Raw genomic sequence first — 25107 nt, 5'->3', positions numbered from 1 at the left:
ACACGGGGGAGCAGATAATGGCTCATCTCTGTCATCTACATAAATATCTGTGGACTGGGCTTGTGTGTACCTGCTTGCAGGCAATCTCACAGTCACCCAGCGGACCACTTGCAGCCTCTGGAAATGAAAGCTGCATCAATGTCCCACTGCTGAACATTTTTTATGTATACAAGTCATATCTGGGAACGCACCTTTGTTCTTTTCATCTGTTTTCCCAGATAAGCATAGATTCATTTCTCCCAGCTTAATTTCCCCAAACTCCCTTTGCCGATTTCACAATGGGATATATATTTAAATCGGAGATGAATATTAAGATGCCGAGCGTAAACAAGTCATTAATGCAGTTTACTTCTGTCCATATATCCTGCATAAAACTGTGCATATTTTTTAAAGGTACATTTTTTTCCCGATATTTCTTTGATTTCCCTCTGCTTCTCGTCTTGATATTCCTAATAAACAAACATGAAGTGGCTCCCCTTCCACATTCACACAAGCCTCTATAATTTTTTTATTGTGATACCTTTCCCACATCCAGATGGGATTAATATTTTTTTTTTTTTGCTTATATCCCTTAGAGCATGCATCTTTGCGCAGCTTGAAAGAGCACCTTGATTTCAGGCATACAATGCACTTTCAGAGGTTGAATGTATTTTCATCATTATCATCATTCGAATGACTGTCAGTCATGATTAGACAACAGACTCCCTGCTGTGTGGCTCACTTAGATTTGTTGTTGTTGTTTTTAAGTATAGTTTTTTACCTCTGTCACATATTGAAGAAAAAAAACATTAAAAAATGGTATTTATATGAAAACACCATCAACTTGTGTCGTCTGTTTTGTTTCTTGTTTCGGATTTTTCCATATAAAGTTAAGGTTATAATTACTGGCTATACAGCGGCTATTGTTTTTTTTTTTTTTTTTGGTGGATTATGATTACTGATTATTTTGGTGGGTAAAATACTGGCAAAAGACTGCAAGAAGCTGTGTTATGATGATCACACACACACACACAAAAGATAAAACTTTTTACGATGACTATCCAGTGGCATTTTAATTCCTGAAGTTTGGGATATCCTCCTCTCAAGGATGCATATACTGTAGAAGTTGCCAGGATCCTTCAGAAAGGTGCAAATATTTTCCTTTCAACACTTCTTCTTTGCCACCTTTTTGTGTTATTTTCTTCACTCAACAAATAAAATAATTTAAGTGCATATTTGGCCACGATCTGAAGGCTTAAATGTATGTCACTCTTCCTTGGGAGTCGACTTAATCTTGCTTGTTGCCACAAAGTTAAAGCACTGTGATGGACATTGGAAAAGCTATGTTATCTGTGTTAGTTAATATTCATATTCATCTGTGTTAGTTAATATTCATATTCATCGTGTTTTTTCCGCTGCTCCCATATCATATGCAGAATAATAAATATGAGACCGTTCCTCTGTGTATATATTCAGACATAGTCCTCATTCTGATATGGGTATATTGTTTGGATAATGAGCTGACTATTTACATTTCACATTTTTTCACCCTCTCTACGTCTATTCTACTCGCCTCCCCCATTTCTGTCACTCCAGAATGTCTCTCGCCTTTAGCCTGTGTGTTTCTATGCCCTCCCTGGGAGATAATCTGAAGATGTGAGCTATTCAATGTGAATGAATAAAGAATCTTGGGGCAAACACGTCGCTGACACCTTATTAACCACATGTCAACTGCACATGACAGATAAAGCATGCGCATACACACACCCACCACACACAAACACTCACACGGTCCTTGGCCCCGTTATTCAATATTGTGCTGGATGTACTCTATCAGGCAAAGATAGCTGTATGCCAGTCTTGAGTTCCATGTAAGAAAATGGTAACATTACTGTGGTTTGGTCCGCGAATGTAAGAGTGATTGATAGGTTATATTCAAAACGCATCTTTACATTTTTGGGTTACTTTCACCAAGGAGGTCCTTCGTGCAAGAGTTGGTTGCATGTGATGGTGTAGATTAGGGATTAGGCATTTGACTACATGTACAACCTTTCACTGATCGATTACAGGGTTAATTTATTATATGTTATGTGTTATATTATGAACGTTATGAATTTCTGTTTCCATGCCAGTATTGTATTGATCAGAATAATGCTGCCCAGAGGAGTAGCTACAGCTCAACTTCCCATAACTGATGCCATGTTGTTGTTCTTTGACCTTAAAAGGAAAAATGCGTCTTTTAATTGCTTGTAAACCAATACTTGGGTCTCTCTGGAGTGCCTGCCCACCTACACAGTGTGATTACACAACCAAGTAACTCTTTTGTCATCTTCCTATTTCTGAAAATGTATCTGTCAGAGAGCCGTTTTGCATTGTTACATAGCAGTGAGGCTCAGCTAGGCTCGGAAAAGCTCTATAGCCAATTTCAAACCACAGCCGGACTCCACTACATTTTGCCTAGATAACTACAGATTCCATGCAATCGGCCAAATGCGTATCTGTCTCAACTAACTAACTAACTAACTAACTCATTCATATATATATCCACCCCGAATGTATTGGTACTGTGCTAGATCAGGATTGCCCTGACTTGATTCTAGTTTTGCTCTTTTCTACTCATTTAAAAATGTTAGCATATGCAGCACCCTTGGACACCAATTTTCAATAAACCCTCACCTCTGACAATAAGACCTGCGAAGTTGGACACCCCCGAGCCACGCTCCGACTGGGTGACGCAGCGATAAAGATCTTGATCCTGATTGGTGACTTCGTTGAGATGGAATGAGGCGGCGAATCTTCGGTGGTTGATGCTCTTCCTCTGAGAAACGGGGATATCTTCTCCGTTTCGCCGCTATAGCGCAGAGATGGGAACAGGCAAAGGGTTAACTGTCTTGATCAAGGTGTCGGGGCTGAAATCCCCCCCCACACACACACACACATCATCCTCACTGACAGCAGGTTTGAAGGTCATGACCACAATAGAGCTGTAATGAAATCAACGGCTATTAAAGTCTTAATCGTGTTAGCTGCCATTACGTATGGCCTGGGGTGTAATTGTCGATTTACTATTCCATGAATGAACAGTGTTCGCTTTATATGTGTGTTACTGTATATTGTGTGTGTGCATGTGTGTTCAATAGATTCTGTTTACACTTGTCATTTACATATTTTTAACACACTTTATCCATTAACCACCAATGCAGCATCCATGTGCCTGGTTTAGGAAGGTATAGAGTACGGTTTATAATGGAATTCCATTACTAACGCAGAAATAAATAATGAAGTCCTAATTATAGTAAATATTTGAATGAAAAACACTCCTAAACCATAAATATAAAACCTTCAAATGAAAAAGAGTGCACCATTAACTAGGCGTCTTCTTGCGCTGCGTGACGATTTCACAAATACATCCAAAACGATTTTTATGTGCGTCTTTACCTGAAGCCAAAGCTTATTGTTGGATGTATCTCGCCCAGTGGCGATACACTGAAAGGTGGCGTTCTGACCGGCGTTTACCTCCACATCTCCCAGGCGCAGGAAATGAGGGGATTTATCTGAAGAAAACAAAATAAAAAGCAATAGATACAGGCTACATTATAGCTTAAACCTTTGCAACTTTCAGTTATGTTTGGCTACTTTTGCTTTCAGTGGAGAGCACACTGTTTCCAGACAGGGGCAGCACAGGTACAAACAATGTATACATTTTAAGACATTTACTAGCCCGCAGCGATATGTTCACTATTAGTACGATTAGATTTTAGAGGATTCAGAAGGAACTTGAGCCCAACATTGCCACTGGCTGGTAAGATCACTGTCGCCAATGTCACAGTTTCTAATACTTAAGCACCACACTAAGGTATGGAATAAGCCTTTTGAACCCCCAAAGAGGCTGTGAGGCTATTTTTATTCTAGGGAGGTGATTGCAATCATAGATAACAGCTGAAAACACACACACAAACACACGCACACACACACACAAAGACGTACACACACAAACCTGTGCGTGTGTGTGTATAGAGAATTGCAGCTGTGAGAATGAATGCATCCACTGTGGAAGTTGCTTCTCTCTATTGAGAGTTGCTCCTCTCTTAATATTCACACCACTTCCAGGTCACTTTACCGACACATTTTGACAACCTCAGAGCCGGTGATAACTGCGATGCAGTGTACATTTTCATATTATGACTTAAAATCAATAGTATCTATTAGAAGTCAGGCCGTGCTAAAATGTGTCAATGCTGCAAGTAGACAGATGCCGAAACATGGCTATAATTGTTTTTATTCCTACGTTTGCACCCTGCAGACGCCTGTCTACGGCTTTAGATGAACTCACACAGCCGCACAAGTGGTTTAGGAGGAGGCCTCTGGCAGCGCGGAAACACCGAGGAGAGAAAGAGCTCTGGAACGCAACATGAATTTAAAAAGGAGCGCGACCCTCATCACTTTCCTGTCAGCGCAGGACAAGACAGCTACTGTTCACTGCGTGTGCGCGCGCGCGGGTGTGTGTATTAAGAGAAAGAGCGCTGAGTGGTCAGAATCTCTTCTCTCCATGATTGACCTAATACCGTTTCATTTCCCGCTTCACTCTCTTCGGTCCCTCATCCCAGTTTCTCTCTCCCCCCATCTTGCAGTCGTTACTCCTGTGTTTTATTTCTCTCCTTTACTACAACTTGTCTCCTCTTGCCGCATCCCCCCCTTCTTCCAAGTCACCTTCTACTCATTCCCACTTATCTGTCCGCTCAACTGTGACAAAAACCATCCCCGGTTCAGTCTAATTAGTGGCCGAAGCTATAAGCGTCGACTCAGCGAACTACGACTAATTGCTGGCATGCTAATGACTCACCGCATGGGTAGCTGAGCACCTGAATGTCATCTATAACGATGAAGCCGGTTTTCCTGTCCGAAACCTCCGCTTCAAATATGACCTGTGGACAGGGGGGAAAAAATTGTGTTAGGCTTGTACCACATAGCAGAGGAGAAATGACACGGTAGAAAACTTCAATTAACCCCAGCAGAGCCTATAACACGCCACAAGGCGAGTATTGTAAACCTCTTCTTGTTACCTCTCCAGTATGTCTGTCAGGTTTCTTCAAAGAGTGTGTACTTGTACTTTATTTAAAGTAATTCCATTTTTAAATGGTTCGGTTTGCACTTAAATTAGTTTTGTTCGACTTTGGAGGTTCCAATTTACAGTATTTATAATTACAGTAATTCTTGTAAAAACAAAAAAAAGAAAAAAATATTGTACTTCTGATTCAAAGATGCTGGCAAAACCTTTGTTATTAGATTCCGGGTCTGTTGCTATTTACATTTCAAAGCGATAGATCTAGGTAAAGTTGCAACAAGATGAAATTTGTGAGACCCCCTTAGGAGGTATAGATAAGAATATTACTACCTGTCTGCTGTTTGGATTCATATATTCAGTCCAACAACCCTCCAAGATTATGTTTCTTCCTGTTGAACCACAGTAATCTCCTTTGGTACACATAAAAATGCCTGACAGATAAATGATAAAAAAAACAAACAAACAAAATAATAGACGCCACTGCAATAGGAGTGTAGAATGAAACCTATATTTATGTGCTTCTCATTCCACTCCCAACCCTCTGTCATTATCCTTTCCCATTTCATTTCATTCTTGCGTTTCTTTTTTTCCAATGTGACCTCCAATTTGACACATTCTATGCCTACTGAGACGCTATTCACTTTTTAAAACACGATATGTAGTCAAGTACACTAGAAGTTAAGTCATTTCCTTTCTCATTATGGTGTATTTGGAAAATAAAATGGTCGTACCGGAAACACTGCAACAGAACATTATTTTGAGGATTTTTTTTATGCACCAAAACGTTTTTAATATATTTTATTTTTACTCTATTATCTTTCTTCACATGGCCCTACTGTCTTATAGCGAGTGTATGTGTCCATTTTAAGTGTCCACCCTTGTAGTAATGCATCCAGTAACCATGTAGCAACCATCTATCTTCTATACTGCTTCTCCTCTTTAGGGTCACATGTAGATGATGCCTATCCTTCGTGACTTTGAGCGAGAGGCAGGGTCCACACTGGACTGGTCACCAGCCAATCACAGGGCAGATCAATTTTGCGTCTTCAATTAACCAGACCTTTTTTTGGGGGGGAATGTGGGAGGAAACGTGGGTATGCATAGAAAAGCAATTTACCCCTCTCGACTGAGGCAGACGTGGTAACGACTAGGCCAGGGATAGTATTGTGGTCAAAATTAAATTAAGACAATTACTAGCAGGCTTTACCACCTCTTTCAGTTAATGTACTTTGGGTGTAAATTTTAATCATTTCTCCTTTTCTTACACTCTCACTTACATGCGTTTGCTCCCAGTGTTTAGGAACACAGTGTTGAAAACATGACAGAGGGCTGCTTTCAGAACAAGAGAGGGAAAACCAGTTGCTGTCATTAATCAACCGCGAGAGTATCCATGAACTGTTTCCCCGTGACATGTTCCACCCTCCACTGCCAATCTATCCCATCATTCTTCCTACGTTGCTCACAGCAATCAGTCCACTTGAAATACTTTGATATGATTACTGATTATTACCTGTACCACGTTTCTTTTCTGTAAAGTGCACTGTTATACTAACATACATAATAATAACTGGAGTGAGCTTTTAATAAGATGTCAAACCAGCTTAAAAAAAAAAGAACCTAGCTGGTCTGCTCACATCCTGTCACTAAGCATGGTTTCACAGCTGTCTGGACTACAAGTAATTCTAATGGCTCACTTGAGCAAAACTACTTTGCGACGGTGATCTGTGAGGAGATAAGTGTTTTGATGATGGTGGCGAAAGTCATGTCATTATTGTCAAAGATTCTGTAGAAGTTAAAAAGTACCAAAATTACTTTAGATGGTCACAAATAAAATTAATACAATCAGTGAAATCTATCATTTGTGCTGTGTGGGTGTGCACCTACACTTACCATGCAAGCTTAAATGCCAACGGAAAGAAGCGTGTTTGAACATGAGATGTTGCCGTCATAACCTCAGACCCAAGAACCTGCTTGATACCCTGAAAAACCTCCATAAGCCCTCAGCAAACAAGAATTGATTACTTTCAATTAGAACGTGTTGACACGTGTGTTTCATGCCAGCTTTCTCCTCTCACAGTCACCGAGGGGTATGGGGGGCACCAGATGGGTCATTTGGCAGATTCTTCCACCCTTCACTTTACAGTAGTGTGATTGAGTCCCACGGGTGCATATATTAATCAGGAAGTGTGCGTGCATGCCCTGACACTGACATTCATCTGCTACACGCATGTCAACAACACCCTACAACTATTTAGACAGGCACAGACCATACCCACTGTGACCTATAAAATTGTAAAAATATACAGATAACTGGGTTAAACTACTCCAGTGTGAATATCGTAATAGTTTTAGTTAGACTGTCTTATCCCCCCCCCCCCAAAAAAAAGATAAAGCAGCGGTATCCAACTTCCTGACACAAATGCATCTGGACGTACATGCACGCAGTCACCCCAATCGCTTCTCACTACGTCTTTCTTGCCTGATCGTCACCTCCTGAGCCTCAGTCAACACAAATAAATCAGCAGCCTGCCTCACAGGATGAGCTGTTTGTTTTTCAAGTTGTGTTTAGTGTCTGCGTGTCCATGTGAACTCTAAAGTAAAAGTCTGTGGGCACACTTATTGATTATTATTTTTATATTATTAATGAATTGACGTTTGGACAAGGCCACGTTAACAGCCAAGAATACGATTTCAGTCATATCAAGGCATTATCCGTTATCCAGATTGACTTGACAGCAAAAAAGACATAATTCAAGTAAATGTGTTGGAGTTCCGGTTATGCATCTCTTTGACTTGGACGGTCTGGTCATTCAAATGGTGCAATATTGACGCTTCACTTGGTGTAACTTTTAAAGACCCAGTAAAGTCATTTTCGCCCCCCCCCAAATACATTAAATATGTTTGAAGGTAAGTGCTGAAAAGACTGCGAACAATTTAGTGAGTTTGAGATGCATTCAACTATTTTTCACCACCTCAGTTGTCCAGATTTTTTGGGTGTGGCTAAAACTGTGGCCATATGAAAGCAAGCTGGGCACCGAGCATGAGTCGGCCCTCCCCCCATTGTATTAGTACCAAATGCAATCAATTCTTGATCATTTTGAAGCCTGATTTCACATACCTTGCAATTTGTTTCATTCATTCTGGTTTGGCAGTCTTGTTAACAATACTCTTCTGTGTGTCGTGTCAAATTTTTGGTCAGTTCATTGGGGATTTAAAAAAAAAAAAAAAATAAAATAAAAAATATAATTACATGCGAACATTTTTTAGAAGGCCTTTTCAAAACAGTGAAAGCCACAAAGAACAACACAATATTGTTTTCCCTTCCTGTAGGTGTCATGGCAAGGTGTGCCAATACTTTTTATCACACAGAATAAGGGAACTGCATGCAAACGCAGCTGTTTGTGGTTAAGGAGGAGGGTGTTCACCTGATATTCGTTGGGCCAAAAGGTGGAGACCGCCAGTTCAGCCTTTAGCCAGTCTTTACCTGAAAAGTCACAAAAGTCAGAGGTGAATGGTGTAAGAAAAGTTAATCACAGGAGAATTTGATTGGTGGTAGAGTCGTTACCAGTGTACGATGTTACATTCCATATAGGGTTGGCCAGGGGACCTTTGTTAACCTGGAGTCATTAGGAAGGGAAACAGTTTCAAAACTACTTTTTAAATGCAGTTACCGGTACATTGAGATGAATTGATGAATTCTTTTACCCATCTTGCAAAAAGATCAACACACTATGGTTGACAGTGTAGAATAATTACTGTTAAGAATTATTTCAAACAATTTCCACATACAGTAATGATGATATATTTTCACAAAATAATGTGAATGTATAAAAGAAAAGAAAAAATATATCTAATTAAGTCAGTACCTTCACTAGGACATTGAGTGTACCGGGACTGGAGCCATCAGCGCTGGTGAGTAGATAGTTGAAGTCAATGCAGTGCGTGTCATTCTCCTTCATCAATGGGAGCTGAAACCTGGCCTTCTCCCCAACTTCATACTGAGACACGTCCACATACATGTAGGAACCTGAACAGAAGTACATCATGCGTTAAGGTTTGATCTATTGATTTGACTATACTCAAATGCACCCATCAAGCAAATGTAGTTTGTTTCCTCTTTTAAACCTCTGTCGTCTCTGTGTGTGTGTTTTTGCTCAAGAAACTGAAACTTTTGAATGTGGCCATAACAGAAACCCATACTTACAATTATCTTTGAAGATTTACTGCGAGAGCCCCCTGGGAATTGATCCCCCTTCTTGCCCATCCATTTTAGACTTTCAAAAGCATTTTGAGCCAGTAGTTTTCTTTTCAATTGTTGTCAACACCCATCTGTTTTCGTCTCCTCTCATTTCATTTGGTCTTAGCACACAGTAACAAGCACCTCTTTCAACTACTTTGGGCCTTTCTCAGCAGGTTAGTAACACACAACAAGAAAAAACGTGTCAGAGGCTGTATTTGTGGCTGTGAGGGCCAGAGTAAGCGAAAAATTTGTTTTATTGAACAAATATTTGAGTTTATATTATGCATTGATAACTTAATCCAGCTTCAGCCAGCAGAAACATGTTTCAACATGTACAAGTAGTTGAACTTTCTTGTATTAACCTTATTAAGTATTTGGGTTAAATTGTTGTGAAGGATGCTCATTGGGGATGGGCATAATACTTGAATAATTGATTAATTGCCCATAAAGAATTCTGTAGAGTCTCATCTTGAAGCAATTTAGCCGAGTGCATGACTTTGCTACATCTGGCAAAGATGCTGTTGATTCACTCGTTTGCTTTCAAAAGAACGGCATGACGTCAACTATCGGAAATTGAGCTACAGCCATGAAGCTATGGCACCTTTCGTTGGACAGCATTTTGTTCAATACAACAATGGCGTTGACACAAGAGTTCAGAACATTCAGATATAGCTGTTCTAGTATTAATTCATGGTCCTTTCCTTCGTTGTTGATCAAGGAAATTTAGTCAAATGTGCATCCTATTATACATGGTATTTATAGTAGGTAACTATTGGAAAAACATATGTAGTGATGACAGAACTGATCCAGATGGTGCAATCATCAGTTTAGAGCTTAACAGTAATTTCTGCAGTGAAATACGATGAAATGTGACACTTGAATCTCCACTATAATCTCCCGTATGAAAATGTCTTCAAAATGGACCCATACGCAAAAAATTAAAAATAAATTCTGAATATATGCAATACATTTGTTGACTATTCAATTCAGACGTTTTATAGGTTTCGCTAATATTGAATATATCCATTGATGCCTTCAGCACACACACAATGCCTTATAAAACATTCCATCTGTGCTCCAATTGTGTAAACACAATACTTCATTCTAGCCAGTTAATTCTATTTGCCAGTTAGAATATGCCCAATACAAATGCTACAATTGGCTATAGGAGAGTAATGATTATCTGTCATTGTTCAGCTAATCTACAGTGAGAATATATTGTTCTCCACAAGAATAAAAGGGCAAACAGTAGCACATTTTGAATTGGTGCACACAAACACATCTGCATTGAAACACCTACATGCACTATGTGCCAATCACTTGCCCTTCTCGTTTCATCTCTTCTCTGTACACACACCAACAGTCGTGTCTCTCGTTGGCACTTATTTTAACGAATAATCCTACTTGCGTATGAGAGCCACCAGCAGGAAGCAGTCTGACTTCATCCAAACTGGACGGCATCCACAAGGACCGGTAAAGGACCTCTCAGAAACACTCTAATATTAGTCTCTCTTACACAAACATGCAATAGGTGTCACTGCTGTTCCTTCTGGGATCAAACTGATACTCAGACAGTGACACGAGGTGGATTGAAGATGCCAAGACTGTGTGCTAGCTAAAAATATATGTATCAGTCAGAGTCCCAGATATGTCATACCACATTTCATGGGAAGATGTAACGTTTCAGGTAATCCTATCACTGCCTGCCAAAACTAAATTATGGCAACTTTTTAGCAGGTAAAAGAATATATTTTGGTTGGCCCTTGGCTTGTCCCAACTTCAGGGGATGTAGACAAAAATGCAATAAAACTCAAGTTTACTAAATAAAGATTGGAGGAATAATCTACAAAATACATTATCATAGGGCGCAATGATGGCAGAATGTTGGAATATTGCTTAGCACGTCTGAGTTAAAAGTTCTGAAGTTTATATCTTGGCTCTGGCCTTCCCGTGTGGAATTAGCGTGTTCTCCCCATGTACAGTATGTTAGGTTTATTGAAGACTGAAGTTTCTGTCGGTGCGAATGGTTGTTTGTCTCTATGCAGCCTGTGATTAGCTGGTGATAGACTATAGCTCACCTGCAAACCTAATGAGGACAAGCGTTATAGAAAATGGATGGGTGAATAGTTCAGCTACATTATCATTGCTAGCAATGCTATATAACAGGGGTGTGTAACCAATGGCCCAAGCGGCATATACGGCCCCCAACAGCATTTGATCTGGCCCACAACGCAATTCTAAAGATAAATGGCCCCTGATAGGAAAAAAGGTTCCCCGGCCCTGCTGTGTGACAACATCAGACCTTACCTTTGGCAAAACCATGACAAAAAGCCTGACAAAATGAAACTAAAGAACAGACATTGTGACACCAGATATCTGCCAGTTTCTTAGATGGCTGCTGTCTTTGAACTGCCAATGTCGAATATGGACACTAATGGAATGACGACACAAAGTAACAAGGCTAAAAATACCCCCGAGACAGACTTAAGACCCAGATATGTCACATCACAGCAGCAACAGTGGAGTTAAGACAGAAGACGACTTTCTTCAATGTAATAATAACACACTCCTGTTGGTAAAAGTTATGTTTTATTTCGTGCACCTGTTCAAATTAGATCCAGAATGGTAAGCAATATTTAGCCTTAAAATACCCCAACCATACATAATTTATCTATGATTTTAAACACAAGTTGTTAATTAAAAGCTACAGGCATGCAACAACTCTTAATCCTATATTCTTAGCTCAAATGTGCAATGCCATCGTGTAGAATTATGGCATTTCCCCTAAAATATATTTTTAAGAAATTGATGAAACGATGCTCAGTAGACAAGTAATCAGCGCTATTGCATTTATAAGCCTGTTCCCTCCTCCTCCACAGATGACAAAAAGAGACGTGAAGAAGCCAAATGCGTTTGAAGTGGAGCTCGCTGACAACATCATGAGTCAATAGTCTCTACTTTAGTCCAGTGACTCACACAGTCCCTGTCCGTGAACGTTCAACTGGCACAGTGCACACGATGCCAGCCGACGCAGCACCCAACCACGCCATGGCAGCATGTGCCAACACCAACCCCCGTGGCGATTACATGGATGAGTTCTATCACTATTGGAAATACTGCCAAAACCCTTTCAGCACTGCTCAATGTGGCCGCAAGCATAAATGGCAATTGATAACTAGGACAGATCAATGTGGGATTTAAAGAATCAAGAATACTATTGTGGCATGAACAACCAAATGACTGTTAAATAACAATTGAACTACTAATATACAAAGTAGGGATGAGCATAGCCATTTGTGACAATTTGTTAATTCTGTGAAATTTAGCTGATCGATCTGCATCAGGTGGAAGTTTCTGGACATTGGAGTTTACTTTTACAAGCCAACAAGTAACAGAGACAACAACAATTCCTTTTCTGCTGGAAGTGCAAAGTTTGGTGTGACGGAAGTTCCTGGGCTGTTTATGTAAATATGCAACTTCCATTCAATAGAACCTTTAAAGTCCCACGCCCATGAGGTGACAGAATTCAAAATTCAAAATCCAAAATGTTTTAGGGAAAATTTTGAAACAGTCATACAAAAAAATGGATGTGTCGTTTGCTTTTCAATGGCTTTTTTTTTTTTTTTTTAGCACCAGTCATTTCAAATTATGGATTTCCTCCACGCTATAAATCAAGGGAGGCATCAGAATAATGCCACAAGGCATACATTAGCTAGTGTCAGAGGATTACCTCAATTATTAACGTATTTCAAAAGATACGGCGATCTGAATATGGGAAAATACACAAGTTTTCAAAAAATGTTATCAAGACCCAGTATATATATATATATATATATATATATAAAATTTGTGTTTTACAAACATAACTATATTTCTAATTTATATATAATGTACCCGAAATGTATGAGCGCAGTCAGCTAATAGGCGGGCGATTGATCATTCCCAACAGACTCTCAAAATATCCACCATTCTCCTTTATTCTCACCCGTTTCCTCTTTGTGGCAATCCACTTCTTCCTTGACAATCGAATGAATGTTAGAATGTTACTTAAAGCATTGTCTGTAGAGTTAAAGAGTTTTATGATAACTGTTTGTTTGACCCTATAATGGTGGACCACTTTTAAAATTATTTCCTTATGAATAATCGTTTTGAAAGCCCTTGTATCTTGTTCTAGTCTAGTGTTTTAGTAACTGGTATCTGGACTGCTTTCAATTAACCTCTTCAAGCTTTCGAATCTTTCTTTTCAGTAGTGACACCACGAGGCAAGCATCTTCATCATTTGCACAAGCATGCCCCGAAATACACAGGAGGGGAAAATGTGTTTCGTGGCAAAAAACATTGTCAAGAGCCTGAGCCTTTATCTAAATGTCAGGGAGGTTGGGGCTTTCACAATGATAAGCAATAACGATAAACAACAGCATCACATTGTCATGGTAACAAAGTCATAATCTTTCTCAGCAGAAGAGCAGAAATGAGTGAGATGTGAGAGAGGAGAATAGGAAAGGACTTGAAAATGGCTGTGTTTTACTGAAGGGATTTGATCTACTGCTTTTTTTTTTTTGCATGCCAAGCTACTACTCAACATTGCATGCGTGTTTTTGGTTAAAACATCTCATTTTTAACATTGTAAAGTAGGCAACCTTCCCTGTTATCCTCTTTTGATTAATGACCTCCTGTTCTTAATTAGACCCTCAGCCCTCAGGCAGAGAAATTTAATTCCCCCCTCATCATCACCATCATGAAAAAAAAAAAAGATTACTGAGGAGAAAGAGGGAGTGTGAGTAGAAGCATTGTCTGATGATGATTTACTCGTGAGACAAACAAAAAATATCACAAAAATATCCCCTTATCGGGCCCTGGTTAAAAGTCCAACATTATAACCGAAACAATATGAAAATTCATGTTGCTAAATTAGAATTTTTTTTTGGCCATTGGTTGGTTGATTGGTTGCTTCGGCCAATTTTGCGGTAGCAGAATTTCTCCAAAGCCAAAGCTGTCACTTTAGATGTTCTTATGATCAGTCATGCCTCCTGCTGCATTTGATGGCCAGCAAATAGCTTAATATATTTGTAAATGGAGAAAAGTTGCCTTTTCAATTGTGTAGTCTCAGAATTGCATCTCATCATTTAAAATGGATATATATACCACATAAAACAAAAATGTTTTTTGCATAGGTCTTACTCCAAATTAGGCACTAATCTAGGCTCGTGCTTAGTACATCACCTTCACAGTTCTGAGATTCAGGGTGCAAAACTCGACTCAGTCCTGCCTGAGCCACCCGATCGAGGAGCTAAACCTCCTTGACTGACTATGAGGAAAGTTAGCAATCAATTCACAATTTTTTGACATATAATTTTTATATTATTTTAGTTGCAGAAAATACGACAGAAAATTATTTTTCCACATACTATTTATATATTCTTTATTTTAATGATAGTTTGCGTGGATGTAGCACAACTTCCCCTGGCTGATGCCATGTTGTTCTTCAGACAGGGAATATTTGTTGAAAATAATCAATGCCTCTCGTTTGTAGCTAAGTACTCCACTCCATTTTTTAGGTATTTATGTATTTATCATACACATCAAATTGTTTCAAGACATGATTAATCAATCACTTCCTTGCAATGGACCTAATTCTTAAAGGTCAATTTGCCGGACTATTACAGATATTGGATTAAATCTTTGAGAAAAAAATTTGTAATGAAAGGACTACATTATATTTTTTGTTAATCATAGCCATTATGAATGCCATTTGGAAAACCATTCCACCATCAACAGTTTCACCTTTGGGCAGGTATGGGGATACGTAAGGCACTTCCTGTGTGTTGATGTGTGTCCAGTCAAAGTCGTCATATGGATCTTGTTGGTAGTCACACTGGGAGAAGCCCTCATCAAACGTGCAGCTTCCTGCAACAGTGAATAGAAACGAGATGAGTTAAACGCAGGGATGAAAAAGAGAGACCATAATGTTTGGCATTTGGTATGCCAGAGGGGAACAGAGAAATGGTAAAAATTACACAGGCTCTCATTAAAATGTTGTGTTTTTAGCTTGAATAAGTAGTTTGGAATTTACAAAAACATTCGAAGGTTTAATCTTTCTATGCACGGGACTGAGGTGATTAATAAAGCACCAGGAGTGGGAGCTCCAACAGTCATCCATCAAGGTTAGGCAGAATCACCCCTGACTCAACCTTCAGCGGATCATCTAAGCCCATCACCACCACCTTTGGGCACGCGCATGTGAGCTGGCTGCTACAGGGCCCCCCCTAAACAGGAAGTTGCTCTAATACAGAGAGACACTTCCTGTCCCTAGTGGCCAGCAGATCCAATCAACTTGTGATGATACACGACTTGTACCAGCAATGTGCTGATAGGAATGGCAGACTGATTTCAAACCAGCCATCTGATTCATTGTCCTTGCAGCCATGCATGGTTTGTGTTAATAACACGGCTCTTGGGCATATTACAAAGAAAAGCCAAGTACCATCTGATACAAGTCTCTAATTGTTAGTGGGGACCAAGATTAGATGACTCCTCTTGACTTATTGGACAGAGGAGCTGCAATACGTCAACACCAGATAAGAGTTACATTATCATGATAATCACTTCAAAAGTTACTATAAAATATAAAAAGTGACACAAAATAAAGAAACAGACTAAAATGTTGCCATCCAAAATTTGGTTTAATAAACCAAGAAACCAAATGGCAGCTGATTAATGACTACATGACTAATAACTTTAGCTCTTCAGACCACAATGATCCATTGTTCAGCACAAGATTAAAAAACATTTTTTTTTTAAATACATGCAAAGGATCTTAACAATTTCACATTAAAGCTATCTAAATTGCTAAGGTTTCTTTGCAATTATAACGTTGGTAGAAGGTAGGTTGCATTTGGTGTGCATTTTCATGCATTTCCATTGTCAAGTCTCCCAATGTATCCAACCCAAACCATCTCACTTTCTGGTGCCCTGTTGTCACAGTACTACCATTTTAAATTAAAACTCTGGATTATGACAGGAGGATTTGAGGCCATGTTTCTTCTTCAGAGGTCTGTCAACACACTGCACTGGAGGGTTTACCATTCATTTCTTTTGTTCATTGAAATGACACGCTGTCCTATACTGAAATTGGAAACAATACTGACAAGTCTTGATTGAATTTTTTCCTCACTAGATGCAAAATGTATTTTCTAAGCCCCATGATTTGCTTAGTATGCCCTACAACTGATGACCAGTCCAGGGTGTACCCCAAGTCAGCTGGGTTAGGGTACAGCTCGCCCGCTAAACTAACGAAGACAATCAGTATAAAAATTGGATGAATGGATTGATTAGTAACAAAGATGTATTCTAAACTACACATGCCCCTCTGATATCCAAAACTACAAGTGAAATCTGATATATGCATTCAAGAGCAAGTCGCGATGACACACAACCAGCACTTCCAGCAATGAACATCTTCTAAGTATTAGGTAAGCGCTACAGCTACGTTTGTCCTAGAGCGAACTGCTGCATGCCATGACGTAGAGCAAAATGACAGGCCTTGAGATTCCCCACTGATTTGAGTGGGAGCTACAGTGGGAGACCAAGAGGAGACAGCGGCTGCCGCAGGAGAAACACGTTAAAGTCAAAATAAGTGACTCTTTTCGGCTGCTGGCTGTATGGCTGGCTGTGACTCATGGCCTCGGAGACGCATTGGATCACATTCCTCTTGGCGCTCTTCGTAAAAACCAGTCCGTGCATTTTAGTCCAGTTCCGTTCAATTTTGTTAAGTCTTTGTCACAGCGAGTTACCTCGTGGAGAATGTCACTTTGTGCAGAGGGCATGTAATGCAGCACTGACAACACACTTTTTTTTTTGCTTTGAACTCATACTTAAATTGGAACCTAATTCTGCTGATGCTTGAAACGCAAGTATGTGTATGTGGGGGTGTGCGTAACTACAAGACTTTTTTTTTTCCCCCTACCGTGTGTGCGTCAGTTTACATCTTGCTGTCTGGTAATTCCCTGCATGAGTGGAAACAGCAAAGTGTGCACGTCAAGCTTTGAGTCCATAGTTAACAGTAAGTGCCTGTGGACATCACTAACCTTGTATAGGTTTGAGTCTGAGGAGTTACAAGACATGAACATGTGCCTCCAATGGTTACTTTATAAGGTATAGCCACACAGTCTATTGGAACCAAACATAGCACTATCAGAGAGGTATTTACAGTGCATCTGGAGAGTATTCAGAGCAACCTTTATTCACATTTTATGTTACAGCCTTATTCCAAAATATAATCAAAAGTCTACACCCCATAATAACCAAGTTTTTTTAATGCTTATAGATTAAAAAATAAAAAGTATGAAATTACATGTGCATATTTTCAAAAGGTGAGCGACTGGTTAGCACATCTGCCTCACAGTTTTGAGGACCCGGGTTGTCAAGTCCGACCTCGACTGTGTGGAGTTTGCATATTCTCCCCGTGCCTGCGTGGTTTTCTCCGGGTGTTCCGGTTTCCTTCCACATCCCAAAAATATGCATGGTAGGTAAATTGAAGACTCTAAATTGCCCATAGGTGTGAATGTGAGTATGAATGGTTGTTTATGTGTCCTGCAATTGGCTGGCGACCAGTTCAGGGTGTAACCTGCCCAAAAATAGCTGGGGCTCCAGCACACCCGCGACCCTAGTGAGGATAAGCGGTACGGAATGAAAAATATTATCAAAAGTTATCACAGCCTTTGCTGAGCACTTTGTTGGTGCACCTTTGGCAGCAATTACAAACTCAAAAGTCATTTCGTATATGATGCCACAAGCTTAGCACAGCTATCTTTGGGCATTTTTGCTCGTCGTCTTGGCGGCAGCTTTCAAGTTCCATTAGGCTGGATGGAGAGCGCCAGTGCACAACCATTTTCAGATCTTTTCAGAGATGTTCAATTGCATTCAAGTTTTGGACTCTGGCTGGGCCACTAAAGGACATTCACAGAGTTGTCCTGAAGCTGGTACTACTTTGACATTGTGGCTGTGTTCTTAGGGTCATTGTCGCCCCAGTCTAAGGTCAAGAGTGCTCTGGATCAGATTTTCATCCAGCATGCCTCTGTACATTGCTAAATTTATCTTTCCCTAAATCTTGCCTAGTTTCCTAGTCCTGCTCCTGAAAAACATTCACACAACATGATACTGTCACTGCCACACTTCACTGTAGGGATGGTATGGCCAGGTAATGAGTTTCCTCAACACCTGACATCTGGCATGCCAAAGAGTTCAATCTTTGTCTCAACAGATCAGATAATTTTCTCTCCCATGGTCTCTTCAGGGGCCTTTGGCAAACTGCAAGTCAACTACCATGTTCCCTTTACTAAGGCGTCGCTCCCATCTTGGCACCCTACCATACAGGCCTGACTGATACAATTGCTGCGGAGATGGTTGTCCATCTGGAAGGTTCTCCTTTTTCCACAGAGGAGCATTCTAGCTTTGACAGGGTGACCACTGGGTTCTTTGTCACCTCCTATAAGGCTCTTCTCCCCCAAATGCTCAGTTTAGAAGAGTCTGGTGGTTCCAAAGATCTTTCATTTATGGATCATGCATGCCACTGTGCTCATTGGACCTTCAAAGCAACCAAATTTTTTTTTTCTGTACCCTTCATTATGGGGTATTGTGTGTAGAATTTTGAGGGGGAAAATTAATTTTATCAATTTTGGAATAAGACTAACATACTAACGTGGATAAAGTGAAGTGCTGTGAATGCTGTTCAGATGCACTGTATATGGGTCATTTTCATATAATTCGATAAAAGACACTTGTTAAAAAAATCGTTTTCTATTTTAGCAAATTTTATGATGTCTTGGTTTCACATGGATAAATGTCTCCCAACGTGAAACAGCCATCCTTGAAATCCTTTTTTCTAAAAATTAAGGATGATTGAAAATTCTAGGCCATAACGGTAAAGGACAGAGTTAGAACTGTAAAGACAATCATAAATGTACTAATGTCATGGCAGTCCAATACAAATGTATTCTGAACAACATTTCTGAAACTTGCATGAGAAAAATCATGGTAACTTATTTATGAAGAGCAACTTTATAACAACAAACAAAATCAGAAATCATTGGCAGTTAGCTTAGAAAAAATAAGATTATTAAATGATATAAGGACTCCTAAAATTGTAGTATTGTACTGTATATTATTTTTATGGTTTTGATGTAGAACTTTGCCATAATACAAAGGTGTTTTACCTGTCTAAATAAATTACACAACACAACTTAGCATGATATACTTCTACAACACTGCACTTCAACCGCAGTTAAAGGAAAGCTCATGTTATATAGTTACATGTAATACTACATGAGAAGGCGTGTATGTCAAAGGTGTGCTTTAAGCGCTTCAAATTGGAACACAATGGGTAAAGAGAAATACCAGATGGCGTGGGATTGACGAGGTAAATTCCCACCACCTTATACTTTACAAGCGGGGGCCCGTTATATTTATCATGTACATGTTAATCTTGTCTGCCGTTTGATGCTGGTAGTGAACAATCAGATACATTCAGTGAAACTCAACACTGAAACTGAATGACACAACACTATAATTCCCTGGAAGGCAAAAGAAAGTCTACGACATCCATTTTATGTAAATATAAGGTCTATTTAAACAACATGTATGCATGGTTTAATACAGAACAGGTTTGAGCAAATTTTAAAGTACAAGCACGAACTTGTATCCAGATGGGTCATTATGTCCCTTGCCTATTACTCCATTCACAAGGACACTGAGCGAGAGAAAACGATTGCATGCTAATCACTTCCTAATCAGCTTCTGTGATTGGCTGCCTAGCTAATGAAATAATGGTGACTCATTTGCATAATAAAATAATTAGAGAAATTTGATAAAGGTTCAAGGGCAGAGGGGGCAACATACACACACCCACACACACACATGCACAGTGACAAAGGACGGTTGCAGTGTTGAATGGCAGCAGACACATTTGTCCCTGTCACTCAAAATGATTTCCCAGTTATTTGTGAATGACCCCCACCTCCGAAAGGCCAAACAGTCAAACAGAAGTGCTTTGCTGTTCCAGAAACATGGATCTATCTAGGTTACCCCAGGGGAGCCTCCAACAAAACGTGTTAACCATGTTAATAGCTCATAATTGGCTTGGATCACGCTTATGAGGTAGCTGAACTAAGATTTAGAAGAGGGAATTGGCTACAGTTGACAAAATAAGAAAATACATGAGCGTGCGTAGGCAGCACATTAGTTTAGTGGTTAGCAAATCTACCTCACAGTTAAAATTGAATGGAATTTCAGTTGGAACAACTCCGTGTTGAGTTAAAGTGTTCTCCCGGTGTTCGGATGGATGTTTTTTCTGAGTACTGCGGCTTCCTTTCACATTCCAAAAAAATGCTTCTTAGAATAACTGAAGAGACCAAATTGGTGATGGGTGTGAATGTGAGAGTGATTAATTGTTTGTTGTTGTCCTGTGATTGACTGCCGGGTATATATAAGGGTGTTAAGGGTGAGATCCCCCAAAATTGCACTCCCAGATTTGAAAAAGTAAAATAAAATAAATAAATAAATAAATAAATCTGACTAAAGTTTCATTGAGCAACATGAAATTTGGAAGGCATGTCTATCAGGAGTAGAAACAAAGTCTTAAGAAGTTTCCAGGTGGCCTTCAAAGGCAAACTTGTCTTAGAGGTTTTGTCTGAGTGCTACCAGATTTGAACCACAAGACAGAGGGGTGACGCTAAATAGTGAAAATGTTCATTTGGTGCGTGTGGGTGGAACCTAACAACAAAGCTGAATGACTCGCCTTAACACACGAAATTTTAACTTAGCTTCACAAGGTCAGCTGGACAAAAAGTCTTGTGTGTGGTGAAAGTCTTGTCCTATTCAGAGGCATCCAACTCACCACTACTGGTTGTGCAATAAATGAATACTTGGTGCCATTTCCTTTAAAATCTGTATAGTCGCATCAAATCCTCTGTCTCGCACACCAACCTTTGAATGCCCCAACAGCCGTAGGGATGTGTAGGCCCATTCATTGCTTCTAGGAGCTTTAATTCGCTTTGTTACTGCCACAACATCCATTGGTTAAAATGGCAGGATTCCTGAATTTTTTTAAGTTTTCCACACCTGGATTTGTGGATCCGCCGCCATTCCTCCTTGCAGATCCTCTCCAGTTCTGTCAGGTTGGATGGTGAACGTTGGTGGACAGCCATTTTCAGGTATTTCCAGAGATGCTCAATTGGGTTTAAGTCAGGGCTCTGGCTGGGCCATTCAAAAACAGTCACAGAGTTGTTCTGAAGCCACTCCTTCTGTATTTTAGCTGTGTGCTTAGGGTCATTGTCTTTTTTGAAGGTGAACCTTCGGCCCAGTCTGAGGTTCTGAGAGCTCTGGAGAAGGTTTTCGTCCAGGATTTCCCTGTATTTGGACGCATTCATATTTTCTTCGATTACAACCAGTCTCACTGTCCCTGCAGCTGAAAAACACCCCCACAGCATGATGCTGCCACCACCATGATTCACTGTTGGGACTGTATTGGACAGGTGATGAGCAGTGCCTGGTTTTCTCCAACATGACACTTAGAATTAAGGCCAACAATTTCTATCTTGGTCTCGTCAGAGCAGAGAATCCTATGTCTCACCATCTTGGAGTCCTTCAGGTGTTTTTTAGCAAACTCCATGCGGGCTTTCATGTGTCTTGCACTGAGGAGCAGCTTCCGTCGGGCACTCTGCCATAAAGACTAGTGGAGGGCTGCAGTGATGGTTGACTTTCTAGAACTTTCTCCCATCTCCCGACTGCATCTCTGGAGCTCAGCCACAGTGATCTTTGGGTTCTTCTTTACCTCTCTCACCAAGGCTCTTCTCCCTCAATTGCTCAGTTTGGCCGGACGGTTTGTTCTAGGAAGGGTTCTGATCGTCCCAAATGTCTTCCATTTCAGGATTATGGAGGCCACTGTGCTCTTAGGAACCTTAAGTGCAGCAGAATTTTTTTTGTAACCTTGGCCAGATCTGTCCCTTGCCACGATTCTGTCTCTGAGCTCTTCAGGCAGTTCCTTTGACCTCATGATTCTCATTTGCTCTGACATGCACTGTGAGCTGTAAGGTCTTACATAGACAGGTGTGTGGCTTTCCTAATCAAGTCCAATCAGTATAATCAAACAGAGCTGGACTCCAATGAAGGTGTAGAACCATCTCAAGGATGATCAGAAGAAATTGACAGCACCCGAGTTAAATATATGAGTGTCACAGCAAAGGGTCTGAATACTTATGGCTGTGTGATATTTCAGTTTTTCTTATTTTTTTCTGTCAATATGGGGTGCTGTGTGTACATTAATGAAGAAAAAAATTACTTAAATGATTTTAGCAAATGGCTGCAATAAAAAAAAGAGTGAAATATTTAAGGGGGTCTGAATACTTTCCGTACCCACTGTATCTTTGCAATTTTATCAAGGCTTCTGCTACTATAATCAAACAAGAGTAGCCATGATTAGGAATGTGGCCTTTAACTTACGGGTTGTCGGTCTGATTTCTTAAACCATGCCACTCCCCCCAATAAACGGGGTCTTAATATCCTTGAATGCCAGCAGATACAAAAATTGACTTTTGGCCACCCACATAAGCATACAGCGAACAGTTTTTCTTAATCTGTCTCTGTGATACACTTCAGAGCTGCTTGCAAATGGTGAGACATTGGAGCATTATGTAAGACGTTCTTAAGCATTCAATGTCATATCACTTGAAACTGCATTACAGTACTCTCCTAAAGTTCTAGAATTTACACTTAATCCTATTTTAATTTAGAGAAACTTCAAGAGTGCATCTAAAGAGCAACCTGTTAAATTGAGACTCATTTATATTTTGCTTTTGGTATTCATTTTCCTCTCTTCCACAGTTACTCTAAGTGAAAACAGTATACACCATCTGTATCACTTATTTAAAATGGAGGCTATTTACTGAAGAAATGTGTAATATACCACAGTTTAATTTCATCTGTTCCATTGCTGCTAGAGTGTGTCTTATTGGGTTCGAAGACAACAACACATTTTATCTATAAGACTGAAGCCAAAGACTGCTTTATTAGCTAATCGCTGGTCACAATTCAACATGATGTCATGCAAAAATCTTGCTTCAGCATATTGACGTGTGCCATCCCTTCATGATACATTTTATTACAGCATCCTTCCTCAGACATGTACGGTAATCCCGCGATGAGTACTTTTGATTTTGTTTGTTTTGCATTTACCTAGAAGCCCTCAATAGATGTTGACTGCAAAGGATGCTAATAAAGTTACATTTTATCATTTGGTCTGTGTCATATTTGCTTTTTTGTTCTCCATCCCTGTCTGAGAATAGGTGAAATTAACCTGAAATGATACAAGGTGACATCAGAGAGGCAGACATACACCCACACTAACACATACACCCTCCTCTCTGTCTGTCTCTCTGTGTCACGCTTCAGTGGCCCTTGCAGCACAGTGGCATCAAAGGCAGTACCCATACACACACACACACACACAGACACACGAACACACGCACACACACACACCTCTCGCCAGTTAACCATACACGCTGGCCATGCAGTTGCACAGCCAAATACAGAGCTGTACTTTAATTGGAAATGCTGAAGGCTGAAGAATTTCTCCTTCATCTCACAATGCTGTAATTGAATCTGAGATGTGTGTGCTCACAAGTGTACATGTGTGTATTCCGCTGATTCAGGAGTTTCCATTGAAAGTAACAGAGCAAATGTGTGTTTTCAATCTCTGTCCTTCCACCCTCGACTATCGTCACTCCCCTCGCCCTGCTACTCTCTTGGGGTTAATGCCATTTTTCTACAAAAATTCAAGCAATTTGCAGCACCTATTATCATTATTTGCAATAAACTGATGAAAAGCTTGCACAGACTGGTGCTTTATTTACGACAGCCATGAGCTCGTTTGCCGCCTGTTGCCATTTCAACGTCTGACAAAAATATATTGAATAGTGTTATTCAATAAGGCTGTAAATAAGTGAATGTAGGACATGTCGCAAATGCTTGATCTGTGAACAAAACTTCCGAATGACCTGTCATCAAAATAATTACCACAAAGCTTTGAGGAACTATTGCTTGATGTCACAATAGCCCTTTGTGAGCGACCACATTATGGAGTTCACAAGACTTAATTAAGCTCTGGATTGAAAAATAATGGGTGAAAAGCCATCTAAATTGTTGTATTATAGCCTGCGGAACACAGATTTGATTGTTTTTCAGTACTTCAACAGTACTTCACTATGTATTCTGTTACATAAAACTGTGTCCAGAAGACACAAAACATTTTCAAGCCAAAGATCATGGAATAACTTTCTAACACATACAAAATATATAAAAACATAAATATAACACAAAAACACATTTTCACATGCATTATATGTAAGGGACACCCATGACTCAAGACAGGCTGGTCATGTCATTGTTCACAAAAACTTTTTTTTTTAAAAAGAAAGAAAATTAAACATCAACCAGAACCAGAAATGGATGCATATTGACAAAAAGATTGTATCCCAAATGACATTTTCTGGACTTTCTTGCATCTTTCAAATAAATATGTGGATGAAAAGTCATCCTCCAACTCTGACAAAAAAATGTCATGAACTCATCAAAAACTGATGATACTGTAACTTTAAAGATAAACAATGTTAGGGTATAAAAAAAATCAACTATGAATCAAATTCAATTCATTTCTCACAGGATTCTGAACACACTACTTAACCATTATTGTCGGGAAGTTTGGCAAACCCTTCCCCCACTATTGTTAACGTTGTCCTTCATCTCCTGGTGAATAATGCACGACTGCAAA

The 25107-nt window shown here is 39.8% G+C and overlaps 1 protein-coding gene across 20 annotated transcripts in view; it reads right to left on the bottom strand.

Moving 5' to 3' along the window:
- Positions 1-25107, bottom strand: part of ptprk (protein tyrosine phosphatase receptor type K) — a 98405-nt gene that overhangs the window by 42721 nt on the left and 30577 nt on the right. For all 20 annotated transcript variants that reach the window (XR_009785559.1, XM_061755011.1, XM_061755012.1 and 17 more), the window contains 7 exons: positions 15069-15191; positions 8911-9071; positions 8610-8661; positions 8470-8528; positions 4823-4904; positions 3418-3533; positions 2656-2830 (listed from right to left, as the gene is read on the bottom strand). Coding sequence is in view for 19 of the 20 variants with exons in the window: in XM_061755011.1 (XP_061610995.1) it covers positions 2656-2830; positions 3418-3533; positions 4823-4904; positions 8470-8528; positions 8610-8661; positions 8911-9071; positions 15069-15191 (768 nt within the window). In the remaining variant the exon portion in view is untranslated. The remainder of the gene's footprint in view (positions 1-2655; positions 2831-3417; positions 3534-4822; positions 4905-8469; positions 8529-8609; positions 8662-8910; positions 9072-15068; positions 15192-25107) is intronic.

This window comes from Phyllopteryx taeniolatus, chromosome 18, assembly GCF_024500385.1.
Source record: "Phyllopteryx taeniolatus isolate TA_2022b chromosome 18, UOR_Ptae_1.2, whole genome shotgun sequence".
NCBI classification, from domain to species: Eukaryota; Metazoa; Chordata; class Actinopteri; order Syngnathiformes; family Syngnathidae; genus Phyllopteryx; species Phyllopteryx taeniolatus.
The sequence above is the reverse complement of the archived record's forward strand: the minus strand, read 5'-3'. Positions and strand labels throughout refer to the sequence as shown.